This window comes from Hylobates moloch, unplaced genomic scaffold, assembly GCF_009828535.3.
Source record: "Hylobates moloch isolate HMO894 unplaced genomic scaffold, HMol_V3 SCAFFOLD_23, whole genome shotgun sequence".
In the NCBI taxonomy this organism is placed as follows: domain Eukaryota; kingdom Metazoa; phylum Chordata; class Mammalia; order Primates; family Hylobatidae; genus Hylobates; species Hylobates moloch.
Genome location: NW_026652298.1, coordinates 5,534,748 through 5,557,218, shown reverse-complemented (window position 1 = coordinate 5,557,218; position 22,471 = coordinate 5,534,748). Strand labels below are relative to the sequence as shown.

Below are 22,471 nucleotides of genomic sequence, written 5' to 3'. Positions count from 1 at the left end.
AATTGGATAAAGAGTCAAGACGCATCAGTGTGCTGTATTCAGGAGACCCATCTCACATGCAGAGACACACATAGGCTCAAAATAAAGGGATGGAGGAAGATCTACCAAGCAAATGGAAAACAAAAAAAGGCAAGGGTTGCAATCCTAGTCTCGCATAAAACAGACTTTAAACCAACAAAGATCAAACGAGACAAAGAAGGCCATTACATAATGGTAAAGGGATCAACACAACAAGAAGAGCTAACTATCCTAAATATATATGCACCCAATACAGGAGCACCCAGATTCATAAAGCAAGTCCTTAGAGACTTACAAAGAGACTTAGACTCTCACACAATAATAATGGGAGCCTTTAACACTCCACTGTCAACATTAGACAGACCAATGAGCCAGAAAATTAACAAGGATATCCAGCAATTGAACTCAGCTCTGCACCAAAAGGACCTAATAGAGATCTATAGAACTCTCCACCCCAAATCAGCAGAATATACAGTCTTCTCAGCACCACCTCACACTTATTCCAAAATTGACCACATAGTTGGAAGTAAAGCACTCCTCAGCAAATGTAAAAGAACAGAAATTATAACAAACTGGCTCTCAGACCACAGTGCAATCAAACTAGAACTCAGGATTAAGAAACTCACTCAAAACCGCTCAACTACATGGAAACTGAACAACCTGCTCCTGAATGAATACTGGGTATATAACGAAATGAAGGCAGAAATAAAAATGTTCTTTGAAACCGATGAGAACAAAGACACAACATACCAGAATTTCTGCGACACATTCGAAGCAGTGTATAGAGGGAAATTTATAGCACTAAATGCCCACAACAGAAAGCAGGAAAGATCTGAAATTGACACCCTAACATCACAATTAAAAGAACTAGAGAAGCAAGAGCAAACACATTCAAAAGCTAGCAGAAAGCAAGAAATAACTAAGATCAGAGCAGAACTGAAGGAAATAAGAGACACAAAAAACCCTTCAAAAAATCAATGAATCCAGGAGCTGGTTTTTTGAAAAGATCAACAAAACTGATAGACCGCTAGCAAGACTGACAAAGAAGAAAAGAGAGAAGAATCAAATAGATGCAATAAAAAATGATAAAGGGGATATCACCACTGATCCCACAGAAATACAAACTACCATCAGAGAATACTATAAACACCTCTACGCAAACAAACTAGAAAATCTAGAAGAAATGGATAAATTCCTGGACACATACACCCTCCCAAGACTAAACCAGGAAGAAGTTGAATCTCTGAATAGACCAGTAACAGGCTCTGAAATTGAGGCAATAATTAATAGCTTGCCAACAAAAAAGAGTCCAGGACCAGATGGATTCACAGCCGAATTCTACCAGAGGTACAAGGAGGAGCTGGTACCATTCCTTCTGAAACTATTCCAATTAATAGAAAAAGAAGGAATCCTCCCTAACTCATTTTATGAGGCCAGCATCATCCTGATACCAAATCCTGGCAGAGACACAACCAAAAAAGAGAATTTTAGACCAATATCCCTGATGAACATCCATGCAAAAATCCTCAATAAAATACTGGCAAACCCAATCCAGCAGCACATCAAAAAGCTTATCCACCATGATCAAGTGGGCTTCATCCCTGGGATGCAAGGCTGGTTCAACATACACAAATCAATAAACATAATCTAGCATATAAACAGAACCAAAGACAAAAACCACATGATTATCTCAATAGATGCAGAAAAGGCCTTTGACAAAATTCAACAACCTTCATGCTAAAAACTCTAAATAAATTAGGTATTGATGGGACGTATCTCAAAATAATAAGAGCTATCTATGACAAACCCACAGCCAATATCATACTGAATGGGCAAAAACTGGAAGCATTCCCTTTGAAAACTGGCACAAGACAGGGATGGCCTCACTCACCACTCCTATTCAACATAGTGTTGGAAGTTCTGGCCAGGGCAATCAGGCAGGAGAAGGAAATAAAGGGTATTCAATTAGGAAAAGAGGAAGTCAAATTGTCCCTGTTTGCAGATGACATGATTGTATATCTAGAAAACCCCAGTGTCTCAGCCCAAAATCTCCTTAAGCTGATAGGCAACTTCAGCAAAGTCTCAGGATACAAAATCAATGTGCAAAAATCACAAGCATTCTTATACACCAATAACAGACAAACAGACAGCCAAATCATGAGTGAACTCCCATTCACAATTGCTTCAAAGAGAATAAAATACCTAGGAATACAACTTACAAGGGATGTGAAGGACCTCTTCAAGGAGAACTACAAACCACTGCTCAATGAAATAAAAGAGGATACAAACAAATGGAAGAACATTCCATGCTCATGGGTAGGAAGAATCAATATCATGAAAATGGCCATACTGCCCAAGGTAATTTATAGATTCAGTGCCGTACCCATCAAGCTACCAATGACTTTCTTCACAGAATTGGAAAAAACTACTTTAAAGTTCATATGGAACCAAAAAAGAGCCTGCATCGCCAAGTCAATCTTAAGCCAAAAGAACAAAGCTGGAGGCATCAGGCTACCTGACTTCAAACTATACTACAAGGCTACAGTAACCAAAACAGCCTGTTGCTGGTACCAAAACAGAGATATAGACCAACGGAACAGAACAGAGCCCTCAGAAATAATGCTGCATATCTACAACCATCTGATCTTTGACAAACCTGACAAAAACAAGAAATGGGGAAAGGATTCCCTATTTAATAAATGGTGCTGGGAAAACTGGCTAGCCATATGTAGAAAGCTGAAACTGGATCCCTTCCTTACACCTTATACAAAAATTAATTCAAGATGGATTAAAGGCTTACATGTTAGACCTAAACCATAAAAACCCTAGAAGAAAAACAAGGCAATACCATTCAGGACATAGACATGGGCAAGGACTTCATGTCTAAAACACCAAAAGCAATGGCAACAAAAGCCAAACCTGACAAATGGGATCTAATTAAAGAGCTTCTGTAAGGCAAAAGAAAGTACCATCAGAGTGAACAGGCAACCTACAGAATGGGAGAAAATTTTTGCAATCTACTCATCTGACAAAGGGCTAATATCCAGAATCTACAATGAACTCAAACAAATTTACAAGAAAAAAACAACACCATCAACAAGCGGGTGAAGGATGTGAACAGACACTTCTCAAAAGAAGACATTTATGCAGCCAAAAAACACATGAAAAAATGCTCATCATCACTGGCCATCAGAGAAATGCAAATCAAAACCACAGTGAGATACCATCTCACACCAGTTAGAATGGCCATCATTCAAAAGTCAGGAAACAACAGGTGCTGGAGAGGATGTGCAGAAATAGGAACACTTTTACACTGTTGGTGGGAATGTAAACTAGTTCAACCATTGTGGAAGTTAGTGTGGAGATTCCTCAAGGATCTAGAACTAGAAATATCATTTGACCCAGCCATCCCATTACTGTGTATGTACCCGAAGGATTATAAATCATCATGCTATAAAGACACATGCACATGTATGTTTATTGTGGCACTATTCACAATAGCAAAGAGTTGGAACCAACCCAAATGTCCAACAACGATAGACTGGATTAAGAAACTGTGGCACATACACACCATGGAATACTATGCAGCCATAAAAAATGATGAGTTCATGTCCTTTGTAGGGACATGGATGAAGCTGGAAACCATCATTCTCAGCAAACTATCACAAGGACAAAAAACCAAACACCGCATGTTCTCACTCATAGGTGGGAATTGAACAATGAGAACACTTGGACACAGGAAGGGGAACATCACACTCCGGGGACTGTTGTGGGGTGGGGGGAGGGGGAGGGGGGAGGGACAGCATTAGGAGATATACCTAATGCTAAATGATGAGTTAATGGGTGCAGCAAAACAACATGGCACATGGATACATATGTAACAAACCTGCACGTTGTGTACATGTATCCTAGAACTTAAAGTATATAATAAAAAAAGGGTTTATTGTAAAAAAAAAAAATAAGCTTAGTAAGATTTTTTTGCCTAGAATTTTTTGAATGGCTTTATTACCTTTATTTTGCATGTCATAGAAAAAAATTTATCAGTAGCATTATTCTTATCATGAATCTTCCTCAGACCCCTGATATTTAACAATTACCGGTAACAAATTTACCATGATTATTAAATCTGTCATCTTCAGATAGCTTTTGTTTTCTTTAGATGCTTGCCCAAAGGCTGTGCTGTAAGCTATAGATCAGAGTCTATGTCCTAAAGGACAGACTCCAAGCCTTGTGAAGAACTATTAATACTTCAAAGAATAGAGTCTTGGGTAGAAGGTTCTAAAGTTGACTGCTTTGCCATCTTTTAGACCCTATCACTGGACTGAGTGAGATTTCCAGGACTAGTCGTTCCAGAAACAGAAAGAATCATGCAAGCTGATCCCTAACATATACAATGAAATAAGAATTACATAAGGACTGAATGAGCTTATGGAGAAAATATCTCTGTGGTCATTTGTTTGCAATACTGTTAATATTATTTTAATATTCTGTTTTCTGGATATGTGAAGAAGCCTTTTTTCCTCTTAACCTAGCTGTCATCTACACATTTTAGTAGACTCTGCTTTTGTAAACTAAAATCAAACATTCTAAAATCATATCTGATCTCGCATCTCACTGACACCCCATCCCAACCCAAATTCAGATTTCTTAACTAAGTCTCCTTACTTTTCATGGTAGTTATCTGCAACAGTTAAATAAGAATCTGTCTGCCTCCTTTAACCAAGATATAAGTGGACAAGTTACCTGTGCAACTAACATCTCACCTGGATTTCATATTTGAAAGCGGCATGATAGGTAGGACCAGATACTTTTTTTTAAAGGAACGAAGGTTGGCTTTCCTTATGGAACCAATGCCTACAAAGACCTCCCATATAAGCTGACCTGGTGCTTGGCTTACATGGCCCAGCCTTGGAGATTTTAAGGAAGGTCATACACTTCCTGACAGGACAGGAACCACAGGAAATATGGGGGACCTTTAGTAGAGTGAGATTCACTCCAATTTATAGGTACTGCAGGTGAAACCTAGTAGAGAGAGTTTCTGAGACTTAGTTTCCTATCCCTTAGACAGCAAATAATAAAGGATTTTTAAAGTTCAATCTGACATTCCTTATGAAAACTTCCAGACAGAAGTTAATTTTGTGACTTTAGTAAAAGTCAATACTGTTCGGCAAACTGAAGGAGGCCTATTTATTGTTAATGAACAATCTTGCTGCACCCATGCCAATAAGCAAGCCAAACATAAGACCAAACTTCTTGTCATCAAGACTATCTCTGAGATTATTATGATCATGAGGTAGATACAGGCTGTCAGAAAAACTTACGGAAGAATTTGAAGTAAGCAAAAAAGATTACTGTCTAGCACACTCTTTGTGCCTTCTATATTCTTTTTCATAACTGTTGCAATTGATAGCAATGCCAATGATTCTCAGTAAAAATGCAAATAAAGTTTTCCCCTGAAATGTAATTGATTATTGCATTTGAATAATGACCAGTTTTACACCTATCTCTAAATCAATTTTAGCATTCCTAATTGCCTAAACCAGGGGTGTCCAATCTTTTGGCTTCCTTGGGCCACATTAGGAGAATTGTCTTGGGCCACACATAAAATACGGTAACACTACTGATAGCTGATGAGCTTTAAAAAAATGTTTTTTTAATCGCAAAAAAACAAACAAAAAAAACGAAAAAACCTCATCATGTTTTAAGAAAGGTTACGAATTTGCGTTGAGCCACATTCAAAGCTATCCTGGGCTGCATGTGGCCTCTGAGCTGTGGGTTGGACAAGCTTGGCCTAAATATACATGTATTTTTTAAATTCTCCTTTTGACTAGCTGTAACATCTTACTGATTCCTTTGGTAACTGAAGAGCTCAATAAACTCTTTGATCTCTATTGACTTAAAATTAAAATTATGAAAAAGGCAGTTTGGCTATACTACTCCGAAATAAACCTATATATTTAAAGGCAAAAGGAAAAAAATAGCATAATTAAGTGAAAGAGTAGAAAAGGAGATAAATTATATGGACAAAATTTGTATAATTTGAGGATATACTGGATGGATATTACATGCAAAGTTAAAAAGGTATCAACTATGAACACTAAACCAAACAAATATTTCACAGTTTAAATAATACAGAAGTATATCAATAGTGCTCATATATAATACATTGACCTTTTCTCAAGGGCAAACCAGCTCTTCTGAAAAACTCTCTCCTTTTGGATTACTTGCAAAATAAACTTTATCCCACAAGCTCATATACAAAAAAAATCTTGGCCAGGCACAGTGGTTCATGCCTGTAATCCCAGCACTTTGGGAGGCCGAGGCGGGCAGATCACAAGGTCAGGAGATCAAGACCATCCTGGCTAACACGGTGAAGCCCTGTCTCTACTAAAAACACAAAAAAATTAGCCGGGTGTGGTGGCACATGCCTCTAGTCCCAGCTACTTGGGAGGCTGAGGCAGGAGAATGGCGTGAACCCCGGAGGCGGAGGTTGCAGTGAGCCAAGATTGTGCCACTGCACTCCAGCCTGGGTGACAGAGCAAGACTCCATCTCAAAAAAAAAAATCTTAAGGTGACTATATTAGAAATATGTTCTAACTTCAGCAAAACCATATAGTGCTCATCTGTTCTGCATTAGCAGCATCAACTTATGGTGGACAAGTTATTTGACCTCTCTGTATTTGTTTCTTCACCCCTAAAATGGGGATAATGACAAAATCTACTTCATAAGGTGGTTTTGGGAATTAAATGAGCTAACAAATGTGCAATAATTAGAACGGTATGTGGCCCATAGCTATTATTATTTTTATATGCTATTAGTGTATATTATGAAACATCTGATGAAGCCAACCAATAAAATTTCTCAAACTCAAGATGAGTATTTGGTTTTTAAAACTTTTTCTAAAACTCAGCACAAACTAAAGACTAGAAGCCTGTAAGTGCTTTTTAAGTCACCTTTCCGTTTTTTCTTTTTGCTCATTATTGGAAATTAGCTCATGAGCCACCTTTGCATTCCTCCATCTCAACACTGACATTCAAGCTGAAACGCAAGTACTAAAATGGAGGGTATGGGTGGGGAAAGTGTTATATGTTTATAAGTAGACCTAGCCTATGAGGTAATGAAAAGGTATTAAAATGAATATATTTAAAATTTTTGTTTCCAGTCTCAAAATAAGGCTAAACAACCAAACTAAAAAAAATGACTTCAAAAATAAAAATTGGGCCAGGAATGGTGACTTACACCTGTAATCCCAGCACTTTGGGAGGCCAATGTGAGTGGATCACTTGAGCCCAGGAGTTCAAGACCAGCCTGGGCAACATGGTAAAAACCCCATCTCTACAAAAACTAAAAAACTGGCTGGGCATGGTGGTGCACGCCTGTAGTTCTGACTACTCAGGAGACTGACGTGGGAGAACTGCTTGAGCCTGGGAGCTTGAGGCTGCAGTGAGCCGTGGTCATGCTACTGCACTCCAGCCTTGGCAATAAAGCAAGGTCCCGTCTCAAAACAATAAAAATAATAAAAAGTAAAATTGGAGTGAGTACAGTGGCTCATGGCTGTAACCTCAGCACTTTGGAAGGACAAGGTGGGAAGATCGAGGCCAACAGTTCAAGGCCAGCCTGGTCAATAGTGAGACCCCTATCTCTACAAAAAATAATAGAATTAGCTAGGCATGGTGGCGCATGCCTATAGTCCTAGCTACTTGGTAAGCTGAGGTGGGAGAATCGCTTGAGGCCAGGAGTTTGAGGCTGCCGTGAGCTATGACTACACAATTATTTCAGGCCGATCAACAAAGTGAGACCTTGTCTCCAAAAAACTAATAAAAATAAAAATTGATTGGGGGAGTAGAGGAGAAAAAAAATTTCCCAAAGATATTGTGAAGGAAGAGAACTAGATCTTAAGCCCCCTTTAGCTAAAAAATTATTCACATCTATGAATTTGCAAAGCCTTAGGAAGCAAGAACTAGGAACCAGAAACAGAAAAATAATCTGCTTTTGATGGAGTAATAGTGTGATGTAAATATGTGTCACTACTAAGCCTTTCTAGTTTCCTAAAACAAAAAATAGATATACTTCTGGTGGAATAGTTAAAATGAAGTCTCAAATCTTTCTGATTTTCAAACTTAATGGTGGAGAAAGGACCGTATTTTTATATAATTTACCTAGAAAACTGAATCATAAAATTTTTTATAAAAGAGCTTTGGAGGGAGAGAGACTTAAAACAAACTTATTAAAAGTCAGACCAAACAATTCTTTAGTGATTTTTAAAAATTATTCATTAAAAATATCAAAATCATGACAAAAAATGTATCAACATAAGATACCTATGTTTCGTAGAATTTCAACAAGCTTTTCTCTTTTTGAGAACTGGCCAACTTGGAGAACGGTCTGCTGAACATCTCTGCACGCTCCACCCACTTGTCCAACAGCAACAAACAGATAATTCGACTTTAAAAACTCTGCAGCCAACCTTGAAAAACAAAAGATTATTCTTTAACTTATCCTCCTCTCCATCAGTATCCATAATATCCACTGAATTCCTGTAGGTGTTATCTCAATATTAACAGCTATAAGATGGTTAAGGTTACTTATATCACCCAAGTACTATTTTGAAAGATCAGTATAAAATATTAGGATTTTGCAAAATACATAACTACTAGAGAAAAAGTTTGTCAAAGTATGGATATGGTAATTACAGGTGGATTTGCTATCCACACAAAACTATAAAAAATATGTGTATAACACTTAAAAAAAAAGCATGAACTAAAAGAAACTGCAATAAGCAGGAATTATTTTTTAGTAAAACCTGAAATGTAAGCCTAAGACACAAATTCTGTTCTCCTCTCATTGCTTTTATGTATGCTATTATTAGTTGTTTTCTGAAAATATTACCTGTTAAATTACTCTACTTCAAATGAATGATTTCAAGCAAACCAGATCTTAGGTCAGTGCTCTCTCTGTCATGACACACACAGAAAGTAGTATTTGCATAGCACAATTGGGCAAAACAAGTGAGACAGATGAAAGGCCCAGGGACATAGCGGAATCAGGATAGGTGTGCCTGCCCCAAAGGTTAAGGGTATCAATATCTTGACACACAGTTAACTCACCATCAGCATGCAACTGAGAAGTCTTGCCTTAGATCACATAGAAACATGGGGGAGTGGACAAAGTTGCTAATGAGAAAGCTGAGTTTTTAGGGATAAACGGGGAGGCCCAAATCTCTCTTCAATGCCTCTCCCTCCTATGTAGCAGTCCCTTATTTACCAGCTGACTCCTTCATGAAAATAGCTCAAATTCAGCATATCCAGAATCTTAATAAATCACTGCTTCTTCTTTCTCCTTACTTGATCTCTTATCATAAAAGAAAAGCTTTTTTTATGCCTTCTTTTAGAGTTACTCTCTCACCCAGGCACAAATCTTGAAATCATCTGAAATTCTTCAGATGATTATCCATCACCCTTTTCATTCACTAAAACTACTGAGTGTTTTGTGTCATGTGTACAAGGTACTGAGAGTACAAAGATGAACACGATGGTGTTAGCCTATGAAATCCTCACATCAAGTAGGAAAGATATATTTTAAAAAATTACAATTTAGTGTTAGAATAGTTAATGTTTACTGAACACTATGTTCCAAGAAATGTACAAAGTGACTTAAACAGTTTCTTTCACAAGATACACTGGCAGGAAATGGCTGAAATGATGTCTATTTTGAAAAATCCTCAAATTTGAGGCGGGGCACAGTGGCTCATAACTATAACCCTAGCACCTTGGAAGGCCAAGGCGTGTGGATCACTTGAGCCCAGGAGTTTGAGACCATTCTGGCCAACATGGTGAAACCCCATCTCTACAAAAAAATAAAAAATTAGCCAGATGCGTATGCGCACGCCTGTAGTTCCAGCTACCCAGGAGGCTGAGGTGGGCCTAGGATCGCTTGAGCCGGGGAGGTCAAGGTGGCAGTGAACCATGATTGTGCCTCTGAACTCCAGCCTGGGCGAGAAGAGTGAGACCTTGTCTCCAAAAAAAAAAAAAAAAAAAAAAAGAGAAGTCTTCAAGTTTGAAGCTTGATCTAGGGAAGCAGCAGGCAAGAATGTGGAACACTAATGATTGTGGAAAGGCATTCTAAGCAGAAGGAAAGAAGAAACAAGCACAAATAATGAGGAAAGTAAAATTCAGCTTTCTCAGCCAAGAGGAAATAGCTCTAGTAGACTAGAAACACACGACTCCAGGTAAGAAAGTAGCAGGTGAGCCTGAGATTGTCACGTGTTAAAGAGTTTAAAAATCAGTCTATGAAGATGGAAAGATATGGGAAGGTTTATTTTAAACAAATGTCTAAAAGAATCAGACTTTATTTTGGCATTGCCACTAATGCAGAAATGACACTAGAAGCAGGGAGACAGGTTAAAAAGCCACTTCCAGTGAGCAGGGCAAAATTGATAAGGACCTAAATTAAGGTGGGAAATAGAGAAGCTAACAGATATGAAATATTTTAGAGATTACTACTGTAATGGTTAATATTTGGTGTCAACTTGATTATATCGAGGGATGCCTAGATGGCCAGTGAAACATTGTTTCTGGATGTATCTCTGAGGGTGTTACCAGAGGAGACTGACATTTCAGTTGGTAGAGAGAGAGAAGAAGGCCCACCCTCAATGTGGGTGGACACCATCCAGTTGGCTACCGGCGCAGCTACAACAACGCAGGCAGAAGAAGGTGGGATAACTTTGCCTGCTGAGTCTTCTGGCTCTCTTTCTTCTTCCTATGCTGGATGCTTGCTTCTGCTCCTCCTGCCTTTGGACATCATACTCCAGGTTCTTCGGACTTTGGACTCTGGGACTTGCACCAGCGGCTTCTTGGGGGAATCTATCAGCTTCCTTGGTTTTGAGGCTTTCAGACTTGGACTGAGCCACTAGTGGCTTCTCTCTTCTCCAGCTTGCAGACAGCCTATCATGGGACTTCACCTTGTGATTGTGTGAGCCAATTTTCCCTAATAAACTTTCTTTTATATCTATATATATATTATTGGTTCTGTCCTTCTGGAGAACCCTAATGTCACTGCCACGTTGTACAGGGTCTTACTCTGTTGCCCAGGCCAGCGTATAGGGGCACAATCGTGGCTCACTGCAGCCTCAACTTCCTGGCCTCAAGAGATCCTCCCACTTTAGCCTCCAGAGTAGCTGGACCTACAGGTGCGTGTCACCACACCCAGCTAATTAAAAAAAATTTTTTTTTTATAGAGACAGGGTCTCACTATGTTGCCCAGGCTGGGCCTGAACTTCTAGGCTCAAATACTCCTCCCTCTTTAGCCTCCCAAAGTGTTGGGATTATAGGCATGGGCTACAGCGCCTGGCCCAAGTTGAGTATTTTTAAAAGCGGAGTTAAAAGACTGTGAGAGAAGAATCACCACGATTCAAACAATTCTGGCTTCAAAAGATCATGATGCCAATAACCAGAATAAAGAAAACTGGAAAAGGGGAGCTGAAGAAAAATTATGTTCTATTTTGGACATGAACGTGAGTTATTAGTCATTCATCTGAGAGAACAAACACCCCAAGAAGTTAAATTTAAAAGTCTGGGCCGGGTGCGGTGGCTCACTCTTATAATCCCAGCACTTTGGGAGGCTGAGGCGGACGGATCACCTGAGGTCAGGAGTTCAAGACCAGCCTGACCAACATGGAGAAACCCCATCTCTACTAAAAATACAAAATTAGCCGGGCGTGGTGGTACATGCCTGTAATCCCAGCCACTCAGGAGGCTGAGGCAGGAAAATCGCTTGAACCCTGGAGACGGAGGTTGCAGTGAGCCGAGATCGTGCCATTGTACTCTAGCCCGGGCAACAAGAGTGAAACTCTGTCTCAAGAAAAAAAAAACAAAAAACTCTGGGGCTACAGAGATAGATTAGGAATACAGGGAGGAAATTTGGGAGAGTTACAGGTATTTAAGTAGAAGCCAACTGAACGGATATAGCATAACTCAGGGAATATGCACATTGAGAAATGGACTTTGCACAGAATGATGGGCAACTAGTAACATTTAAGAACAGACAATGAAGCAATTGAGGAAGAGTCAGGAAGCAAATAATGTAAACAACTCAAGGTCAGATAGGAGCTTATTTTGTTTAACATATATCCCCAGAGCTTATAATCAAATATGATTCACAAAAGATCCTCAACAAATATTACTGACTGACAATAGTACATGTTTGCCATTTTGGGTGGCCAACATACAAATACTTTCCCATTTCAGGGTGAATCTAAAAAGAGTCAGGCTGCTAATTAGATAGTTACCAAAGCAAATGGTGGGAATGCAAATACCCCATCTCCAGCTGAAAATACTATATAGGGCCGGGTGCGGTGGCTCATGCCTGTAATCCCAGCACTCTGGGAGGCCGAGGTGGGCAGATCACCTGAGGTCAGGGGTTCAAGACCAGCCTGGCCAACATGGTGAAACCCTGTCTCCACTAAAAATACAAAAAAAAAAAAAAAAATTAACCAGGCGTGGTGGCAGGCACCTGTAATCCCAGCTACTTGGGAGGCTGAGGCAGGAGAATTGCTTGAACCCGGGAGACGGAGGTCGCAGTGAGCCGAGATCACGCCATTGCAATAAACCAACAATAGGTTTATCGGGATGTTCCCAACTTACAACAGGGTTAACATCCCAATAAACCTATTGTAAGTCCAAAATATCTTAAGTCAAAAATGCAATTAATACCTATGATAAACCATTATAAAGTCAAAAAATCATAAAATCTTATGTTGAACCACAGGACCATCTGTATAAGCTTCTGCTGTTGCCTGGGCACTTCTGGCTTCTTGAGACAAGGGACTGGCAGGAAAAAGAGTCACCATTCCGGTAGGGATGTGTCACCCTAATCTCTGAATTCACTAGACCACATGGTATATAACATGATCCTCAAATATCTGCCAATAATTGGTATATGAATTTTCTACCAAAGCCTCAGTTCTCCCAAATCCTATAGATTTAGGTTTGAAAAGAAGGCATAATAATAAAAATAATTTAGTAAGCACTTATTAAACCCTGGCTGGATTCTATGCAACAACAATAACAACACCACACACACACACACTTTTTAAATAAAATGTGATGTTAACACAAAGCCAAGAATAAAGGTAAGAAACAATGGAAAATGTGGTAAACGTTTTAGAAATACATCTACTTTTTAAATTACCTATATTAAAATCTTAAAGACAAATCTCTAAAAATAGGATATTCACAGTGCTTCCACTTTGATAAAAGTATGTATATAATCAAATTATTTTTAAGAAAAAAACTTAACCTTTGAATTTCCTCTGGAAAAGTTGCACTGAACATAAGGGTTTGGCACTGTTCCTTTGATGGCATTCCTGGGCAAGAAATTAACTTCTTCATTTCTGGACCAAACCCCATATCCAACATGCGATCAGCTTCATCCAAAACTAAGTATTTGATCTGTTTGAGACCAATCTTTAAGGATATTTTCAAAGGTAAAACAGAAAATGCATATTAGTTTATATTAAACTACTCTCTACAATTCCAACTGTTAAAATACTGTTAAGAACAAAGACCAGAAATCAGTGTATAAAATGAGAATTGTTATGCTTAGATAATAGTACTGTATATTTCAGTTCAATTTTCCGTTATAAAGCATTTTTAAAATTAAGTCTAAAAGAAACCAAATGTCAAGATCAACACTGTGCAATAACTTTCTGCAATTACTTAAAAGTTCTATTAACTGCACTTTTTTTTTTTTTTTTTTTGAGACGGAGCCTTGCTCTGTTGCCCAGGCTGGAGTGCAGTGGCACAAGCTCAGCTCACTGCAACCTCTGCCTCCTGGGTTCAAGTGATTCTCCTCCCTCAGCCTCCCAAGCAGCTGGGACTATATGCCACCATGCCTGGCTAATTTTTTTTTAATAGAGACGGAGTTTCACCATGTTAACCAGGATGGTCTCTATCTCCTGACCTTGTGATATGCCTGCCTCGGCTTCCCAAAGTGCTGGGATTATAGGCGTGAGCCACTGCACCCGGCCTATCTGCACTGTTTAACTTGTTAGTCATTAGCCAAAGGTAGCTAGCTATTAAGCACTTGAAATATGGCTACTGTGACTTGGAACTGAATTTTTAATTTTATCATTCTTAAATTTAAATTGTTACATGCGGCTAGTGGTTACTGTATCGGACAATACAGATCTAGATTATAGTATTTGATAAAGTTAGACTCTAATATAAGAAAGAAAATATCCTAACAGCATGACATATTCAAATATCTTCTAACTGGTAAAATCTTTTCTAACCTCTTTAAATCCTTTGTAAATTCTCCATTCTCTAATCACTCGGGAACAATCAGGAACCTCTTACCTTTGCATGAACATCTTTTACTATAAACAGAAGAATGCACTTGCAAAGTGATTTTGGTACCACTATGAAGATGTTTAGCAAGAAAGTAAGGTAGATATCTCTGGGTCCTTTTAATAAGTATACTAAGAAAGGTGTGTTTATGCAGAAATAACATTTTTTTTTAGTAACCCAGAGGGATGAAAAAGACTCTTAACTCAGAAGGACCCTTTAAAGAGTTTTTAAAAAGCAAATCTGGTTCATTAAGGTGAACTGAAATACTCATTTAGAGATATAAAAATATAGTATATGAATTCCTAAATAAGTACATGGCCCTAAAATCTTTTAAAAGATTTAGAAAATTAACAATCCTGGTTAATATCATTCCCATGCTTACACAGGAGACAGAATTATTGATGCCACAAAGGATTTCTTACAGGAGAAAAACTATTTCCCCAAGACATGCGTGAAACCACATAAAAAGTTATTAACTACATTTTTCCCCCAGTGTAGTGGGACATAGAATATGGATTCTGGAATCAGACCCAGATTCTAACATTAGCTCTATACTTACTAGAACTAACTCAGGGATTTTTAAAATAGATTACATAATCTCATTGAGTTTGTTTTCCCAAGTATAAATTAGAAAACACTATTCCCTGTGATTATCTTGAGAATTATACAAGAATGCATTCAAAGAATGTGACGGAGGCTAACACATAAATAGTGCTCTAGTAAATACATCTGTCTTTACCTCATTCTTTCCTCTTCCCATACCAAACAAAAAGTATCAATCTCACAACCTTATTATTCCTATTAAGGCGTACCTTTTCTTTGCCTATGATATCCATCAGTCTTCCAGGAGTAGCACATAATATATTACAGCCTTGTACTATTTGTCGAATTGAATGTCCCAGCTGGGTTCCCCCATATATAACAACAGCTCTTACACAAGTCCTATTAACAAGAAAACTAAATGTTATTTTCTAGTTACTTAAACATTGGGCATCTCTTTCTAACAAGATATAAAACAAAATCCAAAAAGAAAAAAACAAACATTCAACTATCTAAAAAAACATTAAATTCTGGCTGGGTGCAGTGGCTCACGCCTGTAATCCCAGCACTTTGAGAGGCCAAGGCGAGCAAATCACCTGAGGTCAGGAGTTTGAGACCAGCCTGGCCAACATGGTGAAATCCAGTCTCTATTAAAAATGCAAAAAATTGGCCAGGCATGGTAGCACGTGCCTATAATCCCAGCTACTCGGGTGGCTGAGGCAGGAGAATCACTTGAACCCAGGAGGCAGAGGTTGCAGTGAGCTGAGATTCCACCACCACTCTACTCCAGCCTGGGCAACAGAGCGAGTCTCCATCTTAAAAAAAAAAAAAAAAAAAGTGACATTTTACTTGATTTTTTTTTTTAATTACAATACTTTTGAGGGAACAGGTGGTATTTCATTACATGGATAAGTTATTTAATGGTGATTTCTGAGATCTTTTACTTGATTTAAAAGCCTGAAAGCAACATGGTACATGAGGATTAGCAAGATATAAACACTGAAATAAGCAATCCACATGTTTTTCCAAAAGATCTATCAGGATTGATATTAAAGTGATTTCAAGCATGGAAGAAAATAAAATCACCTGTGGTGGTTTTAACATACATATACAAATTCTTCAATATATTCCTTCCTTCAAATATGGATTCTACCTTCCCCCCTTCAGTGTGGGCAAGGCTGGCCTCATGAGTGTGCAACCTGTCCAGTCACACAGAGTTCCAAGTTCAGAAGAATCCTGTGTTTCATTTAATGCTCTGTTGTCGCTGCCTTGAAATTTGTAGTAATTTTACAACAAAGGACCCTGCACTTTCAATTTTGCACTAGTTCCAATAAATTATAATACAGCCACTCCTGAGTGGGGTCAAACTTAGTGACTTGCTTCTTACAAAGAGAATGTGGCAGAAGGACAATGTGTGACTTCTGGGACTATTTCATAAAAGCTATTACAGCCTCCTCTGTTCTTACTGATCACTCAATCTAGGGGAAGCCAGTGCCATTTAATCATGCATCCCTATGGAGAGATCCAGTGAAGCCCAAAGATGACTGGCTTGACATCTTGTCTGGCTGACAGTCTTGTCTGGTTGACAATAAAACCAGGATTGGTTGACATCTCGTTTACAATCTTATAAGAAACTCTTAACTCAGAAGAACCCAGCTATGCCAAGCTGTTCCCCAATTCCTAAGCCCCCAAAATGGTGAGACAGTAAATGTTTATTGTTGAAAGCAACTATGTTTTAAGGGAGTTTGTTAGGCAGCAATAACTAAATGTTGGCAAAGGGTATACTGAAATTGGACTCCTGATACACTGCAGGCACAAATACACATTAATTGCAAGCTTTAAAATAAGTTCCTGCTCTTTAACATTAAAATTGATAAAACTCTATTCTAAGAAAATACTTCAAAGAGAAAACTTTTTTTTTTTAAAAGTCAAGGTCTCACTGTCATCTAGGCTGGAGTGCAGTGGCGCAATCACAGCTCACTGCAGCCTCGACCTCCCAGGCTCAGGTAATCTCTCAGGCTCCCGAGTAGCTGGGACCACAGGGGTGCACCACTACACCTAGCTAGTTTTTGTTATTTTTTGTAGAGATGGGTTTTCACCATGTTTTCCAGGCTGGTCTTGAACTCCTGGGCTCAAGCTATCTGCCCATCTTGGCCTCCCAAAGTGCTAGGATTACAGGTGTTAAGACATCATATCCCGCCAAAACAGAAAAACTATGTAGCAAGATGTACATTGCAATTTTGTTTACAATAGCCCCACGTTAGAAAGAACCTAAATACCTCAGAATAGAGAAATAAAATGTATACGCATGGGTAATTTAAAAGTCATTAAAAATCAGTTCTTACGCAATAAGCATTTTCTGTGTTATAAAGTTGTATGTAAAAGAATAGGAAATTATTAGAATACCCTGAGTTCATTTTTAAATATACATTTAAGACTACCAAGAAATAATACCAGTATGTTCACTATTTTCTACTTCTAGTATTATCTATTTTTTTAATTAAAATTTTACTTTTTTAGAGACAGGGTCTTGCTCTGAGTGTTGTGGTGCAATCACAGTTCACTGCAGCCTCAAACTCCTGGACTCAAACAATCCTCCTGCCTCAACCTCCTAAGCTCCTAGGACAACAGGTGTGCATCACCACGTGCTGGCTAGTTATTTTATTTTTTGTAGAGATGGGGTCTCACCATGTTACCCTGGCTGGTCTCGAACTCCTGGCCTCAAGCAGTCCACCTGCCTGGGCCTCACAAAGCACTGGGATTATAGTCATGAGCCACTAAGTCCAACCTATTAACCTAATTTTTAATAAGCATGTTTCTTTTAAAAAATAAAAAGGATTCCATAAACAAGATAATAAAAAATACTTTAAGTAATGCTAAAAATTACATGAGTGCATTATTACTAAGTTCTTCCGAAAGTGAGCAGAAAAAAATCTCTAAAGAAAAAACTATTTTGTGAGTAGCATTCTGATGTACTTACCCAAAAGAAAATTTTCTGGCTTCCAAATAAATCTGGTTGACCAATTCTCGAGTTGGTGCTACAATAATACACTCTGGTTCCTGCAACTCTTTAAAACGACTGGCAGTTATTCCATCACGCATCATATGAGCCAAAATTGGTAGGAGAAAAGCCGCCTAGAAGTTAAGTTGCTTAGTTTACAAACTTACAGCATAACACTTTTATCCCTATGGAAAGCTAATCCTCATGTCCTTATAGCCTTTAGACTCTACTTCCATCTTACTGGTAAATTTAAGATGAGAAATGAAAACAACTTTCATTTCAAGATGTTCTTAACATTTAGGTCTTTATGCTCTTATTATACAATATAAAATTTGGTAAAATTAATCGACCCTATCAAATTTTTTCAGTGTATTTTTAAAAGCACACCCACGAATTCTAAACAGATCAACAACATTAGCCTATTTATAGAGGAATATAATAGATGTAATTGCTGCAAATCATTACAGTGAACAATTACTCTAAGTTAGTCCTTCTGAGGTCATAAAATTATCATTCGGAATGGATGACAAAAGTGCCCCACAGAGTAAAAACTTAGAAATCATCATCTGTATTACTGAACACATTACCCTTATTGAAGTTACATCAGGCAACAGAAATTTTGTGCTACAGTTTTCTCACTTAAGCAAATAAGACACTTGCTAAAATCCACCTCCAAAACCATGTTTAACACTCTTATTAGCTGCTATACAATACCTATTTTTCCCTACAATTCTACTATGAAGGCTGATTAAGACTAAAATGGTATGACCTCATGGACTCTATGATCATAGAAATAAGAGTCTCATCTCATGGAGTCGTAATTAACACACAAATCTCCCAGATTAATCCTAAAACCGACTGGTCTCATCAGACTTCTTTTATAATTAGCATAACCTGAGGTCACTGAATACTAAGGAATCATGCACAATGCATGTAACTGGTTCTCATTCTTTATCTTTTGACTTCAGGAGTGTACCAGCTATAACACAGAAATTACTTTCTCCCTCTCTCACTGTTTTATAATCTCTGCTTTGACTTTCAGTCATTTTGTTTTAGATACTACCATGTTTCAGAAAGAGCTGCACACAGAAAGGATTAAACATCTACGGACAGCAACACTACCCTAGAAATAGTTCACAATTATTTCTTCAGAAGTACACAAATCCTAATAAAAATCAGAAGCAAAACCATCAATGCTTATGACAGGTAACAGAAACCATCTACAAACCTTCTACTCAAAAGAAGAAACCAAGTTACTAAGGAAGAACCAAAGCTCAAAAAACCTAACAGTTTGGACATGTGGGGAAAGACTTACAGTCTTCCCAGACCCTGTTTGAGCACAAGCCATCAAATCTCGTCCTGCAAGTATGATAGGAATACTGTATTTTTGCACAGGAGTAAGCTTAGTATAACCAGCTTTAGCAATGTTGTTATTCAGTGTCTGACAGAGATCAGCTTCTTCAAAAGTCTGAAAATTTTAAAAAAAAGCAGTGATTACATTCTATATATCATATGCAAATCATTTATAAGCATATTTCATTCGAGCTACTTTCCAAGTTCTGTTAATTCTACTTTATATACTAAAGTGACTTTAGTAACATGCCTCCCCTCAGAAGTAAATATTCAAAGCCTGTATATTATAATATGATTTGACAGAATCAGGAAGTATTCTCCACAAATGGTGGTTTTAAAAACATTTTTCCTGCCCCCTTAAAACCTATGAGATATGAAGAATTCTGCTCAGTAATGGCTTGTTCTAAGTATAATTATCAATAGGAGACAGAGGGCTCCCCCTCTCAGAAAAATCACTGCCCTAAGACACACTTTCTCACAATCTTGGGGAAACACCTTGAATCACTAGGAAAAGTATTCTTTCAAGTAAGTTTAAATAAAATTCTCATCCTGGTATGGGGAGTGGGGATGAAATCTATTACTCTCTTTTGGCATAGCAATTAATTCTATTGTAGATGGTAAGACATCATTCTAAATTTCCAACCTAAGTTTTCACCTTATATACGAAAGGTGAAATCTTTGTGTTGATATCAGCTTTACAAACTATATAATGTATTTTAAAAGCAAAGTTTGCTACATGGCTAATACAGAAACAATTAATACACTGACCAGAATTGCTGGTGGTGCATCATGTCCAGACACTTCCACAAGAATAGTGTCGTATTTGTCAAAGTTTATGCCTGTCTGATAATGTGCAAAGATGGAGTCCTCATCCTCAGGTGGAGGAGGGGGTATGTAGGTCACTTTTGGTCCTTGGAATTTAAATTAAAAACATAATGTACGTTACAGTGACTAAAAGAAAATATAAGAGAAAATAGACAAAAATTGACAAGATCAAATTTTAAATACTATGGAACTTCCCATTGCTTACCTTTAAAGTTTTCACTGTTCAAATTTTTAAAAGATAACTTTGTTTTTAAGTAAAATACTTAAGCATTTGTATTAAAACACAACATACTTCTATGTGAGTCACACAAATGTTAATATACCTTGAGTATCACTACTTTCTCCTCCTTCTGCTTCTGACTTCCAAGAATCTTGAAGAGGATCAAATAAAAAAGAGATACATGTTTTTTAAAATTGAAGGGTAAAAGAACTCTCACTACAAAAATCAAACACCTTGTTTAAGGAAAACTTACTCTTTCCAGAGCCTGTTATTACTTCTTCATTTAAACCTTTGTAACCACCTATTAAAGAAATTCATAAGTGACAATCGGTCAAGATGCAAGGCTGTCCACATCTTTATTTTCGTTGCTTGTCTTCAAAGAGAACAAGTTCTAAAAAACTTTAAATTCCCTTCTTACAAATAATTGAAACAATTAAATAGAATCTTGTACATTTTTAGTTTCTGTAGTATTCAAGATGATTTTACATAGATGAGACTATTAAATATTACTACATTTTGTTTCAGCTGTTATATTTCTTTCCTAATCAGCAAAGGAATGTATTTTCTAAAAGAACCTGTGTTTGGGGGGGTGTCCCCAAGACCATTCCCAGTTCAATAATTGCTAGGAAGACTCACCAGACTCAGAATATAGTCATACTCATGGTTATGATTTATTAGTGAAAAAACAGGGAGTACTATCAGCAGAAGAAAAGGCACATAGGCAAAACCCAGAGAAAACCAGGCACAAGTTTCCAAGTATCTTCTACTGCAGTCACACAGGATGTGCTTAGTTCTCCCAGCAATGAGCTGTGACAACACATGTAAACTCTACCAGAGAAGAGTATTAGAGACTCAGAAGCTCATTAGAGACTCAGTATCCAGGGTTTTTATTAGGGGCTAATAATGTACTCACCTTCTGCCTGGCACATACCAAATTCCAGACTCCCAGAAGGAAAGCAAATATTCAGCAAAAACCACAACGCACAAATGGTTTACGCAAAATGAGTCGCTCTTACCAATTAGGATGGTGGGAACCCGTCCCAAATCCAAGTTTTCAGATGCTAGCTGTGATGGTTAATTTGTGGTGTCAATTTGACCAGATTAAGGGATACCCAGGTAGCTGATAAACCATTATTTCTGGGTATGTCTGTGAAGGTGTTTTAGAAGAGACTGGCATTTGTATCAGTGGACAGAGTAAGAAGATCGACCCTCATCCAGTGTGGGCAGGCACCATCCAATAGGCTAGGGGCCAGACAGAACAAAAAGGCAGAGGAAAGGCAAATTTTCTCTCTCTTCTGGAGCTGGGACACCCTTCTTCTCTTGTCCTTGGACATCAGAACTCCAGGTTCTCTGGCCTTTGGACTCTAGGACTTGTACCAGCAATCCCCCGCCCCCTGACTCCGCCCCACCAAGAGGTTCTCAGGTCTTTGGCCTTGAACTGAGAGTTACACCATCAACTTCCCTGGTTCTCATCATTCTCAGCAAACTATCACAAGGACAGAATACCAAACACTATGTTCTTACTCATAAGTGGGAGCTGAACAGTGAGAACACATGGACACGAGGAGGGGAATATCACATACCAGGGCCTGTTGGAAAGTGGGGGACAGGGGGAGGGATAGGATTAGGAGAAATACCTAATGTAAATGATGAGTTGATGGGTGCAGCACATCAACATGGCACATGTATACCTATGTAACAAATTTGCACATTGTGCACATGTCCCCTAGAACTTAAAGTATTAAGAAAACAAAAAAAACTTTACTGGTTCCTTTGGACTTGAATTGAACAATACTACTGGTTTCCCTGGTTCTTAGCTTGCAGACAGCCTATCATAGGACTTTCCCAGGCTCCATAATCTCACGAGCCAATTCCCCTAATTAGTTCCTTCTCATCCATCCATCCATCCATCCATCCATCCATCCATCCATCCATCTCCTCCCTCCTTCCTTTTGGTCTGTCTCTATGGAGAACCCTAACTAATATACACTAGCCAAGAACAGCCTTTTAAGTAAGATTTTCAATTTCGTTTACTGATGAATTTTTGATGAACAATCAGGCCTGTTAACTCCTTTCTATATATTACCTTTCTGGTTTTTAGGTAACGAGTAATCTGTTGTGCCACTTTTAGGTACTATGACTGCATTAGATTCAAAAGCTAATTAGAT

At 38.1% G+C, this 22,471-nt stretch overlaps 1 protein-coding gene across 5 annotated transcripts in view; it reads right to left on the bottom strand.

The window, feature by feature from the left end:
- DDX4 (DEAD-box helicase 4) overlaps positions 1 to 22,471 on the bottom strand; it is an 81,542-nt gene that overhangs the window by 10,181 nt on the left and 48,890 nt on the right. For all 5 annotated transcript variants that reach the window (XM_058434121.1, XM_058434119.1, XM_032145135.2 and 2 more), the window contains 8 exons: positions 20,557 to 20,604; positions 20,407 to 20,454; positions 20,027 to 20,169; positions 19,221 to 19,373; positions 17,885 to 18,039; positions 15,177 to 15,306; positions 13,316 to 13,482; positions 8,341 to 8,486 (listed from right to left, as the gene is read on the bottom strand). In XM_058434121.1, coding sequence (XP_058290104.1) covers positions 8,341 to 8,486; positions 13,316 to 13,482; positions 15,177 to 15,306; positions 17,885 to 18,039; positions 19,221 to 19,373; positions 20,027 to 20,169; positions 20,407 to 20,454; positions 20,557 to 20,604 — 990 coding nt within the window. The remainder of the gene's footprint in view (positions 1 to 8,340; positions 8,487 to 13,315; positions 13,483 to 15,176; positions 15,307 to 17,884; positions 18,040 to 19,220; positions 19,374 to 20,026; positions 20,170 to 20,406; positions 20,455 to 20,556; positions 20,605 to 22,471) is intronic.